The 19,853-nt window shown below is 47.7% G+C and overlaps 1 protein-coding gene across 1 annotated transcript; it reads right to left on the bottom strand.

The window, feature by feature from the left end:
* Positions 1-13,012: 13,012 nt before the first annotated feature.
* Positions 13,013-18,676, bottom strand: SHISA2 (shisa family member 2). The gene is made up of 2 exons (XM_086328501.1): positions 18,173-18,676; positions 13,013-15,187 (listed from the first exon to the last, which is right to left on the bottom strand). Exons 1-2 carry the CDS (start codon positions 18,486-18,488, stop codon positions 14,634-14,636), a joined length of 870 nt encoding a protein of 289 aa, XP_086184627.1. The 5' UTR covers positions 18,489-18,676; the 3' UTR covers positions 13,013-14,633.
* Between the last annotated feature and the right edge of the window lie 1,177 nt (positions 18,677-19,853).

Raw genomic sequence — 19,853 nt, 5'->3', positions numbered from 1 at the left:
GCTACAACATGGATGGAGCTCAAAGACATTACGCTAAGCAAAATAAGCTACACACAAAGGGACAAATATATGATTTTATTTATATGACGTACCTAGAATAGGCAAATTCACAGAGACAAAAAGTTGAAGGCTGTATTAAAATACCAATAGTATTTTCCCACAGAACTAGAACAAATAATCCTAAAATTCATGTAGAACCATAGAAGATCCTAAACTGCCAAAGCAATCTTGAGAAAAAAGAACAAAGCAGGTAGTATCACTCTCTCAGATGTCACACTATACGACAAAGCTACAGTAATCAAAGCGGCACACTGTGTAAGCACAGACACACAGATCACTGCAGCAGTAGAGAGCACCCAGAAATAAACCCACACCCGATGGTCAATCTGTGACAAAGCAGGCAAGAGTACACGGTGGAGAAAGTCTCTTCCATAAATGCTGCTGGGAAAACTGGAGAAACAGCTGTGAAACAATGAGATCAGAACTTCCTGGCACCATATTTAAAAAAAAATAGACTCAAAATGGATGAAAGACCCAAATTTGATACCTGAAACCATAAAACTCCTAAAAGAGACCAAGGCGGAATATTCGTTGTCATAAATCATACCAATAGTCTTTGGATCCTAAGGCAAGGGAAACTCAAACAAAAATAAATAAATAAATAAGACCTAATTAAATGTATAAATTTTGGTAAGAAAAGGAAAAAATAAAAAGACAACCTACAGAATGGGAGAAAATATTTGTAAATGATATGGTTGATGAGGAGTTAGTATCTAAAATATACAAACAGCTCACACAACTCAATATCCAAAAAAAAAAAAGAAAAACAATTTAAAAAATGGACAGAAGATCTGAATAGACATTTTTTCCAAAGAAGACATACAGATGGCCAACAGGCACATGAAAAATGCCCAATATTGCTTATTATTAGAGACATGCAAATCAAGATGATGAGATATCACCTCACATCAGTCAGAATGTTCATTACCTAAAAGTCCACAAATAACAAACACTGCAGAAGCTCTGGGGAAAAAAAAAAAAAAGAACCCTCCTACACGATTGCTGGGAATGTAAATCGGCACAGCCACTGTAGAAAACAGTATGGAGTTCCTCAAAAAACTAAAAATAGAGCTACCATATGACCCAGCAATTCCACTCCTGGGTATATATTTGGAAAAAAATGAAAACACTAATTTGAAAAGGTACTTGCACCTCAATGGCCACAGAAACACTGCTGACAATGGCCAAGTCATGGAAACAGCCCAAGTGCCCATGAACAGAGGACTCGATTAAGAAGATACAGCACACACCTGCACACACACACCGTGGGATATTACTCAGTCATAAAAAGAATAAAGTCTTGTCATTTGCATCATTGTACAAACATTGTACGTACAGAGAAGGCGATGGCACCCCACTCCAGTACTCTTGCCTGGAAAATCTCATGGACGGAGGAGCCTGGTGGGCTGCAGTCCATGGGGTCGCGAAGAGTCGGACATGACTTCACTGAACAACTTCCCTTTCTCTTTTCACTTTTATGTGTTGGAGAAGGCAATGGCGACCCACTCCAGTGTTCTTGTCTGGAGAATCCCAGGGACGGGGGAGCCTGGTGGGCTGCCGTCTCTGGGGTCGCACAGAGTCGGACATGACTGAAGCGACTTAACAGCAGCAGCAGCAGACGTACCTAGAGAATCTTGTGCTTGGTGAAATAAGTCAAAAAGGACAAATACTGTATGATATCAATCATGTGGAATCCAAAATATAATACAAATGAATGTCTATGCAAAATAGAAACAGATTCACAGATAGAACTAGTGGCTCCCAGTAGGGAAGGGAGTAAGAGATACAACTACCATGTATAAAACAGCCAAGCAATGAGAATATATTGTACAGCACAGGGAATTGTAACCATTATCTTGCAATAACTTTTATTGAAATATAATCTAAAAATAATTCACATGAAACCAACATTGTAATCAATATTAGTCAACCAACTATACTTCACCTGAAACGAATATTATAATCAATACTAGTCAATCAAGTCTACTTCAATAAAATATAAATAATAAAATCTTTCCCTTCCCAAAAGTGGAATGGTGGTCGTCAGGGTCTGGGTAAAAGAGGTACAGGAAGTGAGTGTTTAGGGTACAGAGTTTTTGAGTTTGGGAAGATGAAAAAACAGTTCTAGACACGGATGGTGGTGCAGGTTTACAACAACAAGAATGTCCTCAATGTGTATTTTACAATTTTTTTTTTAAAAAAGAAGAAAAAGAACAACCATTTCTTTTGCTCTTGAATCAGTGATTTGCACAGAGTTCAGCAGCAGTGACTGCTGACGGTGCTAAGCCATCCCCTGGGGAGACTGCAGTGGCCGAGCGACCCGTGCCTCTGAGCCTCACTGGTGACCCCGCCACCTGCTCTCACCTTGTCAACAAACCAGGTCCGCTTGCCCAACATGCTGTCAGGAGCCACAGCCCAGGGGATACCGAGGGTTTGCAGCAAAGAGGGGTTTATCCACAAGGTCCAAGAAGATGGCAGAACAAGCCTCAGACCAGCTCTCCAGAAGGCAAGGGTGGATATTCATGGGATGAGGGGTGGAGATGCAGGAGGCAGGCAGCACCTGCTCAAGGTGGGGTTGGGGTCCTCTGACGTCATGAGGTCAGGAGGACACGCAGGCTGACCCACCTGGAGAGTGAGTGCTCCTGTCAGGACCAGTCTTAACAGGTTCAGCTAGAACTAGACACAGCTGACTCCCTGGTCACTAGGAAACCTCTTGTTGTTCAGACTCTCTCCAATGGAGGACACGCAAGTCCTTCCTAACAACAATTAAAACAACCTTGATTCGTGAAGTCTAGTCACAGGTGAAATGGATTTAACTCATGGTTACCCACAGTTTCGGTGACTCAAACTGTGAATCTGCCTGCATTGCAGGAGACCCAGGTTCGATTCCTGGGTCAGGAAGATCCCCTGGAGGAGGAAACGGCAACCCACTCCAGTATTCTTGCCTGGAGAATCCCAGGGGACAGAGAAGCCTGGTGGGCTATAGTCCATGGGTTCGCAAAGAGTCAGACACGACTGAGCAGCTAACATTTTCACTTTCACACCCACGGTTTCACCCTCACTACAGTCAGAGGTCATTTGTGGCAGCTCCAGCACCCAAGAGGAAGAAGTCGAAGCTGAGCTGAGGTCCGGCCTGTAGACACCACAGAATCACTTCCCCAAATGCCATCAGTCAGAAGCCACAGGGCCCCTCACCCCCCAGATCCCAGGGGAGGTGACTGACAGCCCCGCCTTTCCGTGGAAGGACTTCCAGAGAATTCGTGGCCCATCTTATTCCAGCTCAACATAGAAGTGAGGTGTGTACAAGGTACTGAAGCAGTGTGGGCACAAGATGCCTCCCTGGGGATCCACGAGACTTTAGGAAAAGGAGACGGTCTCATTCACATCCAGGAGGAGGTAATGGATGTGAAAACAATTTGTACACTATGAACCATTCCACCAATGCATCATCAGTGACAGAAAATGTAGAATTAAGACAAAGCTTTAAAAAATCATACAAATGAGCTTATTTTCAAAACAGAAATAGACTCACAGACTTAAGAGAATGAACTTATGGTTACTATGGGGGAAGGGTTGGAGACAGGGCTAGATTGGGAGTCTGGAATTGACATGTACACACTGCTTTATTTAACATAGATATCCCCAGAATCAGACTCCCTGTGACCCCTTGGACGCCAGTCTGCAGGTACCCCCTCTCTGAGCATGGCAGGTCCTCCAGCTCCTAGATTCCAACACCCCAACTTCTTCCCTTCACTTTGACCCAGGGGTAGTAACTGCCTCGAGTGGGTAACAATTCTGTCTCCCTCTGGGTTACCTCAGCGTCCCCTTCTGCTGTTCCAGGCCTCTAGCACTTACAAAAAAGATCTTCATGACCCAGATAATCACCATGGTGTGATCACTGACCTAGAGCCAGACATCCTGGAATATGAAGTCAAGTGGGCCTTAGAAAGCATCACTACGAACAAAGCTAGTGGAGGTGATGGAATTCCAGTTGAGCTATTCCAAATCCTGAAAGATGATGCTGTGAAAGTGCTGCACTCAATATGCCAGCACATTTGGAAAACTCAGCAGTGGCCACAGGACTGGAAAAGGTCAGTTTTCATTCCAATCCCAAAGAAAGGCAATGCCAAAGAATGCTCAAACTACTGCACAATTGCACTCATCTCACACGCTAGTAAAGTAATGCTCAAAATTCTCCAAGCCAGGCTTCAGCAATATGTGAACCGTGAACTTCCTGATGTTCAAGCTGGTTTTAGAAAAGGCAGAGGAACCAGAGATCAAATTGCCAACATCCGCTGGATCATAGAAAAAGCAAAAGAGTTCCAGAAAAACATCTATTTCTGCTTTATTGACTATGCCAAAGCCTTTGACTGTGTGGATCACAATAAACTGTGGAAAATTCTGAAAGAGATGGGAATACCAGACCACCTGATCTGCCTCTTGAGAAATTTGTATGCAGGTCAGGAAGCAACAGTTAGAACTGGACATGGAACAACAGACTGGTTCCAAACAGGAAAAGGTGTTAGTCAAGGCTGTATATTGTCACCCTGTTTATTTAACTTCTATGCAGAGTACATCATGAGAAACGCTGGACTGGAAGAAACACAAGCTGGAATCAAGATTGTTGGGAGAAATATCAATAACCTCAGATATGCAGATGACACCACCCTTATGGCAGAAAGTGAAGAGGAACTCAAAAGCCTCTTGATGAAAGTGAAAGTGGAGAGTGAAAAAGTTGGCTTAAAGCTCAACATTCAGAAAACGAAGATCATGGCATCCGGTCCCACCACTTCATGGGAAATAGATGGGGAAACAGTGGAAACAGTGTCAGACTATTTTTCTGGGCTCCAAAATCACTACAGATGGTAACTGCAGCCATGAAATTAAAAGGCGCTTACTCCTTGGAAGGAAAGTTATGACCAACCTAGATAGCATATTCAAAAGCAGAGACATTACTTTGCCAACAAAGGTCCGTCTAGTCAAGGCTATGGGTTTTCCTGTGGTCATGTATGGATGTGAGAGTTGGACTGTGAAGAAGGCTGAGCGCCGAAGAATTGATGCTTTTGAACTGTGGTGTTGGAGAAGACTCTTGAGAGTCCCCTGGACTGCAAGGAGATCCAACCAGTCCATTCTGAAGGAGATCAGCCCTGGGATTTCTTTGGAAGGAATGATGCTAAAGCTGAAACTCCAGTACTTTGGCCACCTCATGCGAAGAGTTGACTCATTGGAAAAGACTCTGATGCTGGGAGGGATTGGGGGCAAGAGGAGAAGGGGACGACAGAGGATGAGATGGCTGGATGGCATCACCTACGTGATGGACATGAGTCTGAGTGAACTCCAGGAGTTGGTGATGGACAGGGAGGCCTGGCGTGCTGAGATTCATGGGGTTGCAAAGAGTCGGACATGACTGAGTGACTGATCTGATCTGATCTGATCTGATCTTACACAAATTTCTGTTAAAAATAACTGATGTGTTAATGACCATATCTATTATACTAAGGCAAATATATGCAAATATATCTTATACCATAGCAACTCTACTTCTGGAATTTCACCCAAAAGAACCGAGTGTTTTTGTTCACCAAAACACAAGTTTCAAAATGTTCCTAACTGCCTATTTCTAACAGCCCCAAACTGAAAATAACCTGTGTCCACCAAGAGTTTTTTCAGTTGCTAAGCTGTGTCCCACTCTTTGTGACCTCATGGACTGTAGCATGCCAGGCTCCTCTGTCCTCCACTAACTCCATCTACAGTAGAGGTGATCAATAATTACACTTACACTGCAGTCCATGAGCGGAATGGTACACAGCAGAGAAGAGAAATCAATAGCCCTATTCAACACTAGTCATAACACTGAGACACAGAAGAGTACATACTGTGTGATTCCATTTGTATGATACCCAAAACCAGGTGATGCTAATCATTGGTGACGGGAGAGCACTTATTTTCTAAGGGTGCTATCAAGTGGATATTTTTGATTCTTGATCTGGGTGATGGTTCACTATGATGTAGATTTCAGATGTGTGTGCTTGGTTGTAATTCAGTGGGAAATTTTAATGTTTCAGTCCAAGTTCTAGACTGAACCATAACTGCTTCAAAGAGATGCCATGTGGCAGAGTAGGAAGGCTTGGTAGGAACTACCAAATCTAGTAGAGTCACAAGGGGCAGAGAGAGCCTGGGAATTTACAAAGCAACAGCAAAGTAACGCAGGTATTCGGGGTGTTATGATGAATGGAAATGACTCCAGGGTCAGAGAAGGCCAGTTCTGCACAAGTCCACTATGCGTGCGTGCTGTCGCAGAGTCGTGTCTGACTCTTTGGGACCCCATGGACTGTAGCCAGGCTTCTCTGTCCATGGGATTCTCCAGGCAAGGATACTGGAGTGGGTTGCCATGCCCTCCTCCAGGGGATCTTCCCGACCCAGAGATCGAACCCAGGTCTCCTGCATTGCAGTTGGATTCTTTACCATCTAAGCCACCATGGAAGCCCATACAAGTACACTGCTGTTGCTGCTGCTGCTGTTAAGTCACTTCAGTCCGACTCTGTGCGACCCCATTGATGGCAGCCCACCAGGCTCCCCCGTCCCTGGGATTCTCCAGGCAAGAAAACTGGAGTGGGTTGCCATTTCCTTCTCCAATGCATGAAAGTGAAAAGTGAAAGTGAAGTTGCTCAGTCGCGTCCGACTCTTAGCGACACCATTGACTGCAGCCCACCAGGCTCCTCTGTCCGTGGGATTTTCCAGGCAAGAGTACTGGAGTGGGGTGCCATTGCCTTCTCCAGGCAACCCCAAAATACAAGAAATGTAGACTAACCTAGGTAAAACTCGTTAGTTGTTGAAACAAAAATAAGGGAAATATCCTAAGCTGGTTCTCTTATAAAGATGCATATATATACTTATGTGATGTACTTTATCAAATGAAGTATATATTTCTTTATATTGAGCAGGTTAAAAACACCTAAAAAGAAGTTAAGTTCTACGTGTATCACAGAAACCTACTGGATGCCACCAGAATTATATGATGCCAGGTCCTCCATCCCCATGCCAACCGTAGGAGGTGGGTGTTAATCCCCTTTTACAGAATTCACACCAAGGTTCAAAGACTAGCAACCCTCCTCCAAGGCCACACAGCAAGCGGCAGTGAAGTGAAGTGAAGTGAAGTCGCTCAGTTGTGTCCGACTCTTTGCGACCCCATGGACAGTAGCCTACCAGGCTCCGCCATCCATGGGATTTTCCAGGCAAGAATACTGGAGTGGGCTGCCACTTCCTTCTCCAGGGGGTCTTCCCAACCCAGGTATCGAACCTGTGTCTCCTGCATTGCAGACAGACACTTTACCGTCTGAGCCACCACGTGGCAGAAATGGGTTCAAACCTGGACCCATCTACTTCCAGCGTGGGTGGACAGAACCAACTCTGTCAAAACAGGGAAAGCTGAGCCTGGCAAACAAATTCCAGTTTCAAAATAACAGTCAAGGACCCCGGGCAGAGTCATGGATGAGACAGCTTCATATAATAAGTCATTCCGGTTCCAATTTTCCCTCTGTGCATTCTGGACACTTATGTGCACACACACGTGGCAATTTTATATACATGATACAGATGGCAATCAGTCTTCTAGAGCTGTTATGTCTACTGAGTAAATCATGTCTCGTGTAAACTATGGTTTTTCTAAATGGAAAGGCCTGCATTTCAAGATGTGTGAAATTAAGATCCCAGTTTTATGTTTAAAACTGATCTTAAAGCTGCCATTATTTTTACCCCTTTTTTATCATCTCTCATCAAAAAATTTTGACATTAATTCTAAATTTCTTGTTCTTGATTTGAATCTACGTCCTTCACTTTTTTTAAAGTTTAAATTTATTTACTTTAATTAGAGGCTAATTACTTTACAATATTGTATTGGTTTTGCCATACATCAACATGAATCCGCCATGGGTGTACACGTGTTCCCCATCCTGAACCCCCCTCCCACCTCCCTCCCCATACCATCCCTCTGGGTCATCCCAGTGCACCAGCCCCAAGCTTCTAGTATCCTGCATTGAACCTGGACTGGCAATTCATTTCTTATATGATATTATACATGTTTCAGTGCCATTCTCCCAAATTATCTCCCCCTTCCCTCTCCCACAGAGTGCAAAAGACTGTTCTATACATTTGTGTCTCTTTTGCTGTCTTGCATACAGGGTTAACGTTACCATCTTTCTAAATTCCATATATATGCGTTAGTATACTGTATTGGTGTTTTTCTTCCTGGCTTACTTCACTCTGTATAATCGGCAAATACTTAGGAATATATCTACCTAAAGAAACTAAAGACCTATATATAGAAAACTATAAAACACTGGTGAAAGAAATCAAAGAGGACACTAATAGATGGAGAAATATACTATGTCCTTCACTTCTGAGTGTAAGTGTTGACGGCATTCTGAACATTTAACTGTGAAAAGTAAAATGACCATTACAGCCAACCCCCTACATTTTATCTCAAAGTACTGTGGGTTATAGTTAATATTCAAAAATACCAAACAGTCTAGACAGGAGGGACTGGTTTTCCAGGGCTTTATCATTTCATCTTTCAGTGACAAATCTGCAGGACACACGTGTGCCCAAGTAGTGCCATGATTTTCAGGAAAGGGGTTAATCATTTCTCTTCATCATCTTTCACTTGCTCACTTGAAAGGCACTTAAATCACAGTAACATTCATGTTTTCAATTAAGAAAAAATTCTCAGAAGTCCAAGAAATCTTCTATATAAGTATTTTGGAATGAATGGGCCAGTGAAAATAGTTCATCTCTGGTTCTTAAAAAAGAGAGAGAGGGCAGAAGGACGGAGTTGTCCTCCTTGCTCTACTATCTAAGAAGGGGAGGAAAAGGAGGATCAAGGTTGATGACAGGGAGTGAGGTTCTCACTCATATGCATCACTCATTCTTCCTTGCAATATATAGGCTGCTCCTCAAAAAATGCGAGGGCTCTACAAGCACACGGGCATGTGCTCGCTCAGTTGTGTCCAACTCTTTGCAACCCCGTGGACTGTACCCTCCAGGCTCCTCTGTCCATGGGATTCTCCAGGCAAGAATACTGGAGTGGGTTGCCATTTCCTCCTCTAGGGGATCTTTCTGACCCAGGGGTCTCTTGTGTTTCTTGCATTGGCGGGTGGATTCTTTACCACTGAGCCACCTGGGAAGCCCTGTATGAGCGCAAGACACGTGATCTCCCCGGTGGCCAGCTTCCAACCCACTGTCATGCTCCTGGGCCTTCCTCTGGGTTTTTTAAGTTCCTGCGGCCACCCACTCTGGGTCTGGGGATTCCTCCACAGCGTCCTCAGACACTGTGATTTTGTTCCTGTTCAAGACACGAAGGAAATAAACAAAATAGGGAAGTGATCATGTTAAAAATGTCATCCAAGCACTAACCAGGACAGACCCTGCTTAGCTTCCAAGATCAGATGAGATCAGGCACCTTCACCTTCAGGGCAGTGTATAGACTTAGAGAACGAACTTACGGTTACCGGAGGGAAGCAGGAGGAAGGGATAGTTAGGGAGTTTGAGATGGACATGTACGCACGACTACATTTAAAAGAACCAACAGGACCTACTGAATAACACAGGGAACTCTGCTCAATATCATGTAACAACCTAAATGGGAAAAGAATTTGAAAAAGAATCAATTCAGTTCAGTCACTCAGGCATGTCTGACTCCTTGCGACCCCATGGACTGCAGCATGCCAGGCCTCCCTGTCCATCACCAACTCCTGGAGTTGACTCAAACTCATGTCCATTGAGTCAGTGATGCCATCCAACCATCTCATCCTCTCTCATCCCCTTCTCCTCCTGCCTTAAATCTTCCCCAGCATCAGGGTCTTTTCAAATGAGTCAGTTCTTCTCATCAGGTGGCCGAAGTATTGGAGTTTCAGCTTCAGCATCAGTCTGAAAAAGAACAGATATATGAATATAACTGACTCACTTTGCTGTACAGCTGAAACTACCACATTATTAATCAGTTATACTCCAATATAAAATAAAAAGTTAAAAAACTGACAAAAAAATTAAATAGAATAAAAACAAAAAACTCCCAGCAAGTCCACTCAGCCATAGCTGCCGATACCTGACTCACTGGGCAGCAACCCATCAAGTCCATCAGGTGCCCGAGACACTGCCCTTCCCTCCTGATGACCGACAGGGTCAGTCTCATTTCTGAGCCCGCCTAACCCCTCTCCCCAGATCCCACCAGCACACCACTCCCTCAAGAACAGGCTAGGAGTAGACGGAGTCAAACACCCATGACTCATTCTAATGCTTCACTTTGACAGACTAGAGGAGGACCAGGCCAAGTTCCTGGGAAGTCACAGTGTTAAAGTCGATTATAAATAAACGTTATTCCTTTTACACACTCAGGAAGTTTAAGCAACTAAAAGCAAGCATCTGTGCATTAATTTAAACCACTTCAATGAATAGCTGGGCACGTGTGTGGTGGGAAGATGTTATGTAAGCAAAAGACCGCTGTGAATTTGCAGGGAAACACTGCCAGAATCTCGAGAGAAAAAGGGACGAAGGGTGATCGCTGTTATTGGGCAGGAGCCACTTGAGAGAAAGCGGTATTCCAAACTTTCTGAGCCCCACTTGTAGCTCTATTTAAACTTTTCTCCAGATGATTAGTGGTAAAGAATCCTGCTAATGCAGGAGACATGGAGTTCGAACCCTGGGATGGGAAGAACCCCTGGAGGAGGGCATGGAAATCCACTCCAGTATTTTTGCTTGGAGAATCCCATGGGCAGAGGAGCCTAGAGGGTACAGTCCATGGGGTCACAAAAAAGTCAGACGCAACTTAGTGACTAAACAACAACTTTTCTCTCACGTGCCCAGAGCTTCTGCCCCGCTTGCCTCGCCAACCCCAGTCTCACCTTCGTGCATTCCTCAGGAGATGTTTTCAGAGGAAACTTAAATCCTAGTTTGTAACAAAACACAAAGAAGATACACAAAAAGTCACAGAATTCATGGACCATGACAGTTCAATCTTGAAAAAATGAGCTCAAGGTAAATTTAATAAATGAAATATGTCCTTAGTCAGGAGTCTAAGGACTTGATCAGAAGCGGAAGGCTGGCTTGAAGGTGAGCATCACAGAGTAAACACACTGGAAAAACACATTTGTCTCAATGGTCTTCTCGCCACTTTGGCTGTTGATATTCTCGTTAAAATTTAACTTTCCCAGCAGCAGATAGGAGACGGGGAGTTTCCAGGTTCTCAAGTGGATGCCAAGACCTAGTTAATTTCTTCCCTGCTGTCAAAGGATCTGACTTTCTTACAAACGGGAACCCCAAATGCCCCGAACCATCATGAACCAGCCGACGCTGAAGCTTTCCACACAGAGAATGTGCTGCAGTAGACTATTTCCTGTCTGTATGTGCTTTTTCTTTTTCCAACCGTTTACAATGTTTCTGTAGGGTACACGTTACACTTCACCGGTTCTGATTTCCTGGCAATAAGGAAGGTATACCAAAAACCAGGTGTTTGAATGTTTTTATGGCTACTTTGTCAGCTACATTTCTCCAGCTTTGACCAAAACTGAAGAGATCTGAAGTTGCTTCTAGGGATGTTGTATTTTTTTGAAAGACCAAGTAGCATTCACTAAGTGAAAAACTCATTTCCTTCATTAAAGTGCACTTTTGCTTGAGTCACGATATTGAAAAGAAGACAAAGTCAGATAGTCCCGTATAGAGAAGCAGGCACCCTCCATCTCTGTGTGTTTAGAAAAGGCTGCTGAGAACACTGCACGGGGACCCAGCACCAAGTAACGATGGACTGGACTATGTGTGTGAGCCACTCAGTTGTGTTCGACTCTTTGCAACCCCCCAGGCTCCTCTGTCCATGGTGATTCTCCAGGTAAGACGAGTGGAGTGAGTTGCCATTTCCTTCTTCAGAGATCTTCCCAACCCAAGGATTGAACCCTCATCTCCTGCCCTGGCAGGTGGATTCTTTACCACTGAGCCACCTGGGAAGCCCATGGACTAGATTAGGGGTTGGGAAAGTGAAAGTTGCTCAGTTGTGTCCCAACTCTTTGTGACCCCATGGACTATATAGTCCATGGAATTCTCCAGACCAGAATACTGGAGTGGGCAGCCTTTCCCTTCTCCAGGGGATCTTCCCAACCCAGGGATTGAACCCAGGTCTCCTGCACTGCAGGCAGATTCTTCACCAGCTGAGCCACAAGGGATTGGGAAACCACAGCCTAATGGCCAAATCTGGCACACTGGATTTGTATAGCCCATGGGGTGGCACAGAGTTGGATACGACTGAAGTGACTTAGCAGGTAGCAGGGCTAATGATAGCTTTTACATTTTGAAATGGCTGGGAAAAAAATCAAATCAAAAGTAGAGTATTTTGTAACATGTGAAAATTACATAAAATTCAAATTTCAGTGTCCATCTATCAGGTTTTATTGGAACCCAGATGCGCTCATTTATGTGCCTTCTATGGCTACTTTTGTGCTATAACAGCAGAGCCGAATAGTTTGAGAGACAACAGGCAAAGGCTAAAATATTTACAATTTGGCTTTTTACAGAAAAAAAAAAAAAAAGTTTGCCAATCTTTCGTCTGGGCGATCTCTGAGGCTCCTTTCACCTCCAAATTCCTAGGAATTTGACTTCCTCAGATAAGCTAGAATCCTCCGTCAAAGACAATGTACAGAACACACACTAGCCTGATAGTATAATGACTCCAGAAGAACTGTTTGTTTTGGGCTGTCAACATTTCCCAAGACACATGTAAAATGATACCCACTGACTCAGAACACACCATCACTTTCCCAGATATTAATCACCTTTAAAGGCAGGCTCTTGGTTCTAGAAAGCAGTATTTATGATTTTTAGCAATTTTACTCTATTAACAGGTTTAATAGACCATCTGAAAAATTACCAAGTAGAATGAAAATTTAAAAAAAAACAACTCCCCTAAGAATTCATCCCATAAAATATTTATTAATAAGTAAAATGATTTTCCCCTGCCTTTGGTTATTAAGAGGTTTGATGGAGTATCTTGTTGACACCAATTGCCAACAATGGTTTTACATTATTCAGTCATGAGATAACAGGTAGAGATGTATATAAGCAATCAAACAGGTAGACAGATGATTGATGACAGATAAGCACAGATACAGATATAAATATGTAAAAGACCATTATGACCATTTAATTACAAATCTTGGTTTTGCTAGCATTTGGGAATTTACTGGCATACATTTTGACTTATTTCTTATAAGTGAACAATACACAAATAAATTCACTTGAGACTCATAATTCACAACGCTGGTAATGAATACAGTGCTTGCTGAGGTCTAAGAGAGAGGAAAACAAGAACTAACTGTGGGGAAGAAAGACAATATCTACTCTGAAAAGCTCTTCTCAACTTAACATTCCCTCTTGCTTGAAAAATAAGACGTTTTGATAACGACAGTATAATAAGCCTAGGATTTGCACAGTACATCGTATTTGTGGTTTAAATTTCATCCCAAGCCTGGGATTATGGCTGAGAAACGATACTAAGTATCTTTATAAAGCATGTGAGTTTTTGTAGGGAAAATAAGAAAATGCTCTCTCAGATCTAGGCAGAAGGGCTGATGTTATAACATTTATAAGAACAGTAATTACCTGCACTCAGCACCATATGGACATGGAGATCTCAACACCAAACAGAATGAAAGCCAAGCCATACCACACGACAAAATTAAAAAGTAACCTGGAGAAGTAGCAGGTGATACAGTTTATGATTTCAACACAAAAACACTTACTTCTTCTCAGATATCAAGGTAAAGCCAGAAATTTAAAAGATACAATCAAGAAGGGGATGAATGGTTTTATTACTACACCATCCACTACTTCAAGATTAAAATAATCCCAGAGTTCTGAAATGCCATCAGTTAAGAACTATACAATTTCTTTCAGTCTTTTTTTTAACGTAGAAAATCACTTTGTAATAAGATCTCTACACAAGGTAAAAAAGCACAAAACAGACCCCCAAAAAAGCACAAAAATAGATAATATATATATCTTTTTACAACAAATTAAGATGTGCCTGGGAAATACTGAGATCAAGGACTAACGTTTGAGTCCAGTTTGGCTTCCTTTTATAAGAACTGTTGTTCTTTGCATCTCCCCTAAAACCTTAGATGCTTATTAGAAACCACCCCAGGTAATGGGGAGAGAACAGCAATTCTGATCTTGTACAAAAAAAAAAAAAAGAAGAAGTAATAATAACAAAATAATAAAAACACTTCATCTGTTTACAAAATTCTTTTGACAGCCATACCTCAAGGGCACTTAAAGGCTTACAGGTGTCAAGGAGCCATATCTCCAGAGACTGCTCTTTCCCATCGTGAATCAATCATAAACCAGGATAAACAAATCTAGACATGCTAATTCGGAGAAAGATGTTTTCATACAGCTTGGGGGCAAATGAAGCCATCCAACAGAACTGTGCCATAAGCAACACCGACAGGCACAGACTTCCAGGCTGGGATCCTTCCCAAGCCCACAGCGCCCGCTCACCCCTGTCAGGTCCAGGCCCCCAGCCACCCTCTGAGTTACACGGTCACCGCTGGGTACATCTTCTGTTCACTGTTAGTGTGAGGGAAAGGAGCCTGGAGCTGCCTGTAGCCCGTCTGCAGCCCATCCAGGAACGGGGGCACCGGGGTCAGGGGCACCGAGTCTGGCTGCACGGTGTACCCCACGAAGGGGGGATGGAGGTACTGCCCCTGATGGGGCACGATCTGGGTGGCCTGCTGGCAATTGAGCACAGAGAAGTTCGTGGGCATGTTCACGTACACATTGTTCATGGTGCCCTCGGGCAGGCAACAGTTGGTCTGGGACCTGGTCGGGGGTGCCCGGGCCCCCGAGTTGGCGCTGGAGCTGGAGCTGGCGGCCGTGCTGGACTGGCGGGAGGAGGAGCCCCGAGAGGTGCTGGCACTCGGGATCATGGGGATGGTCTCCACCAGGCGGGGCCCTCCTGGGGCCCGGCTCAGCTGTGGCTCCTGCTTGGGCCGGAGGCATCTGCAGCAGCAGGCAGCCACGAGGGACCCCAAGACGATGAAGGCGACAAACACTGACCCGACGATGAGGAAGGGCACGTAGATGGGGACTGAAGAAAAGAAGAAAGATATACCATGATGACTTCCTGGAAGGAAGCAGTAAAAATCGGTGATGGGCAGCAGAGGTGAATAAATGCACTGTACCAGTACCCAGAATCTCAGAACTGCGGCCGGGCTGGTGTGTGCGCTTGTCGGCAGCGCACAGCACAGGAAGCACCGTCCTTTATCCGGGGCTTAGGAAAAGGGGGTGAGGAATAGGACCTGCCTGCAGACTCGGTGGGGTGGGTTCCCAAAGCAAAGCTGTTAACGCTGACAGCTAGACTCCCCAATCGCAACACTCTTTAAGGCAGATATCCAATTTAGCAAAAATACGAGTTTTGCAGATTGAGTTTATTCTAAAATTCCTACTGTAACTGCACTGCCCACATTTCAGTCCGCCCTAAAGTTTGTGCGGTCTGCACAGAAATGAGTCGATAGTATTTCAAAGTTTTCTCTTTTCCCCAGAAAGTTATTCGCATTCCTTGCAAACTTCTTTGACCATTTTTTCGCAGGTTCTTGTTTCACAGGCAAATAGATAAAAAATCTAGGTCACATCCTAGTCACAACCATTTCCAAAAAGAGTTTGTAAGGCACAAAGGTCAAAGAAGGGTTTTAAGGGAAAAAAGCCCTCCCATACACACTTGCCAAGCTGAAGGCTGGTAACTGGGAGGTGGGCCTGCACGGGGTGGGGGGGGGGGGGGGGGGAAGGGGGCGGTGGGGGGGGCGGTGGGGGGGGCGCGGTGGGGAGGGAGCAGGGGAGCTGTCCAGACAATGCGTCAGCATGAAACAAGGTACCCAGGAGGACAAGTATCTCCAGGGGCGCTGAGAAGGGCCTAGGCAGGACCAGGTGGTGGAGGAGGAGTCACAGGCCTGGCTTAGGACACTGAATTCTGTGTGGAGAACCACAGGGAAAGCCATAGAACATACAGCAGTGGGCATCGTACCTAGCCAGTAAGATTTATTCCAGAAAATAAAACTGTCAAAATAAAAATAAACACTTTCCTAAAATCAGTAGTGAGCTCCATTTTTAGAATCATTCTACTTACAAAGATCTTGGGGGGTGCCGTGGGCCTAGCACTATGGGGTTTCAGAAGCTGGACACACGGGCTTGATGGGGACTGAGAACCAAGAGGGAAGGATCTATGGACCCCACCCTACATGACCAAGAGCCCATGTCTTTTGAGGTGTTCCTTCCCATCTCCCTGACTATCTGATAAGACACGAGGACAAGGACTGGTCCCACTGGTCTCGGCCAGTACACGGTCCAGGAAGATGCGCAGCTCCCCAGCACCCGAGGGCAGAGACTCAAAACACCCTCTTATCCTAACTCCGCTAGGGCAGCAGCTGTTCTAACCACACTCCTCTGACAGCACTGATATTTCTGGAGTTGGTGTTTCTAGGACACAGAACCAGACAGAGCCACAGAGAAAAGATGGCTTGTCAGTAAAACATACTTTATTAAGCATGTAACCAAAGGCTGATGATGGAAGATAACATTTTCTAAATTAAGATACCAGCCTTATATGTTATTGAGAAGTAAAGGAATTAACAGTTAAGAAAAAGTACCCCAAACGTTATACTGTAACTAACTGAAAGCAGTCTAAGTCCACATAATGAGTTTTGGGGAGAAATAACTGTTCTCTTTCCAGGATTTTAATCAGAAGCCTAAATAACTATGCAGGGCAGAGAAGGCAGTGCTCCTAGAAGCCCTGGAGACTGCTTGATTAGACATGCTATCCTTCTGGACTGCAGAAGCGCAGGGTTTTTAGGAAAACAGATCCAAAAGTGTAACTCAGAAGGCATCCGCTCACACAACAGGATCGTGAGAAGCCGGCTGCCCACCGACTAGTCCGCAGTCACCGTGGCGTCTGGCAGGCCATCTACAGCCAACTCGGCAGGCCCTGGGAGCCGGGTGCCCTTGGCTCCTCCCTCCAGCTCCAGGTCTGCTCTGTGGCCACACACCCAGCTGCACTGGGCTTGCCTTCCAGGACAGCTCCTCGACTGGAGTCACCCTGCCTTCTCCTCTTTTGAGTCAAGGCAGAGATCAGGAAGGGTGGCCAACAGAAATGTGCGACCGAAGGACACCGAGAGGAGCTGCCTCTCACAAGCCCAGCCAGTTCTGGGAAGAGGGACCAGCAGAGCGGGACTCAGGCAGCTGGAACCCAGGGCGCCCAGGGTGCAAAGTCCTCTCCTTCTCAATACCTGCCAAAGAAACAGATGCCGTTCTGGGCTACCAGTGCCCTTCCACTTCCATCGGACCATTTCCTCCCTCCCCGGACACATCCTGGGTATGTCTTCGAGGTAGGAAGGGGTCTTGGAGGCTGGTAACAAGCAGAGGAAGTGGAACCTATCAAATGCTTTCAGGCGTATATTTTTCCAACTCTAACTTGGGCAATTTGAAAAACTATAATAAAAAAAAATCAAAGCCATAAAGAGCAAGCCTGGCAGCGCTCTGATGTCGCACTTGCTAGGTAAGGAGACACGGCAGGGAGAGTCGTGTCTTAGAGAGAGCTAGACTCTCCCGGGCTCTGGGGGCGCCGCGTCACCATCACCCCGGGGAAGGCCCCGGAGCTGTCTTCCCTCTGGGGAGCCCTCGAGTGCCACCCCCAGGACAGGACCCTTTCCCGGGACTTACACTCATGGAGACAGGAGACACGGGGAGGGGCACAGAGACCCCCGGGGAGGAAGAACGTGGGGCGTCTGTGGCCAACCCTGACTTGCATGTTATGATCTTGTTTGTTTCGGGACTCTCTAGCTGACTGATGGGGCAACTGAGGCCCAGGGCAGTGAACCGGTGTCCGGTTCCGCACACATTAAAGGCCGGGCCAGAGTGCAGACACCGTCCCCCGCCCACCAACCCCCGCCCCAGTCCAGACCCCAGGCCCGCAATCGTAGGCTCATAACTCCCTCCCCCTCTCCAGGCTCGCGGGGAAAGCCGGCGAGCCAGCGCCCCCTCCGCCCCTTCCGGCTCGCCCTGCTCGGCCCAGCCCGCCTACCTGCCGAGCCGTCGGGGCCGTCTTTGTCCGCGCGGCCGGGCTCGCCGGCGCCCTGCTGGCGATCGTTGTCGCAGCCGCCCTGGTCCAGGCGCGCGTCGGCGCTGGAGCAGCAGTAGCGCAGCGCGCAGCTGCCGCAGCAGATGGTAGCATCGCCGCCGTCGAAGCGCTCGGGGCACTGGAAGCCGATGCGCCAGACGCCCTGCGCGTCCAGCCAGCCGTGGCAGTACTCGCCGCTGGCCAGCGCCCCGGCCGCCAGCAGCGCAGCCAGCAGCAGCCGCAGGAGCGAAGCGGCGTCCGGGTGGCGGCCGGCCCACATGGCACCACCCTGGGCGCGGGCGGCGCGGTTCCGAGGGCGCAGAACCGACTCCGGCGCCCTGGTCCCCGCGGTGCCGAGGCCGGGCCCTCTTCGCCGAGTGTCCGGTCCGCGGGTCACCGCCCCCGCCGCGACGTCCAGGACCTAAGCCATGCCCTCCCTCGGCCGGCGGCGCGGTCCGAGCAGAGGCAGCCTTGGACTCGTGGACACTCGCCTACCTAGCTCTCCGAGTTACGAATCAGAGGGTCCCCGGGGCTGCCGTCGCGTAGCCCCCGGAGGCTTCAACTGCGACGGGACCCTGCCCGTGCATCCCCGAGGGGGCGATCAATCTAGCCGGACCACCAGTGGGCGTCCCCGGAGCCAGGGCGCTCCGCAGAGTTTAAGCCCCGGGGTCCCGAGTGCGTCTCTTCGCCTTTATGCCCCGCGCGGGCTGTGAGAAGAGCCCAGGAAGCCGGGCAGCGGGCGCAGGGCTCCGGGCAGCAAGTGCAGCGGTCGGCCGCGCCCAGCCTTCTGTGCTCCGAGCTCGGTCCGCATGGCTCCGGCCGCGCCGCCCGGGTAGCGCACCTCCCCACCACCCGGCCGCAGCCCCCACGATCCGCTCCGCTGCCGGACGGTCGGTCCTCCAGATGCTCGCCGGCGTCCGGGACGTAGATGAGGGCCCGGAGCGCCCCGCCGCGGTCCCGGGAGCCGGCCGGGCTGGCGGTGGCAGCGGCTGCTGCTGGGCGCGGATCCAGGCGGGCGGCTCGCCCCGCTCTCCTCCTCTGCTCTCCGGCCGCGGCCAGCTCTGTCCGGCGCTCCTTCTCCCCGGGCGGTGCGCCCTCGCGGGGGGCGGGGAGAGGTGGGTAGGGGGCGCGCACAGCCGGGCGCCTCCCACGGAAGTCTTGGCCCCCCGGGGCTGCGGACGAAGCCGAGAGTAGGGACCCCGCGCGGACGCGCGCGGCTCCGACTCTGGGGCCCGGCGGCAGAGCTGCGCTCTTAAGAGGGGCGGGCGCCGCGGACGCGCATGCGCGCTGGACCACCGCCCCCTGCTCCGGCCTCCCCGGCCGCCGGCCCTTCACCTTCGGACTCCGGCAGTCGCCGGCGGTGGGCTGCCGGCTGGAAGGCGGGCGGGAGACCCGGGCCGGAGCTGACACAGTAACAGCAGTCTTGGCAATAAGGACAAACTAAACGTGTTTCTGCAGGTCTTAGGCAATCGCAGTTCGGTTTGATTCTCAAAACTTCCCAAAGAAGGATGATAACTGCGCTCCACTTGGCAGACACTGAAGTTGTCGCTCAGAATTACTGCCCCACTTAGTTCCAGGCCCCTGCTGTCCAGGCTTCGGCCAGCCACGCACGGACTGGGGGCCTCGCGGTGGGCTCGGGGCTCTC

This window comes from Bos grunniens, chromosome 12, assembly GCF_055505025.1.
Source record: "Bos grunniens cultivar Pamir isolate PY7600 chromosome 12, Bosgru_T2T1.0, whole genome shotgun sequence".
In the NCBI taxonomy this organism is placed as follows: Eukaryota; Metazoa; Chordata; class Mammalia; order Artiodactyla; family Bovidae; genus Bos; species Bos grunniens.
This window is presented reverse-complemented; position numbering and strand designations above follow the sequence as displayed.

What these genes read in the sequence shown, in the direction of transcription:
- SHISA2 (XM_086328501.1), bottom strand. Translation starts at nt 18,488, where the DNA reads ATGTGGGCCGGCCGCCACCCGGACGCCGCTTCGCTCCTGCGGCTGCTG. An exon ending in CGGCCCCGACGGCTCGGCAG is followed by an intron (nt 15,188 to 18,172) that starts GTAGGCGGGCTG and finishes TCTTTTCTTCAG; the next exon opens with TCCCCATCTACGTGCCCTTC.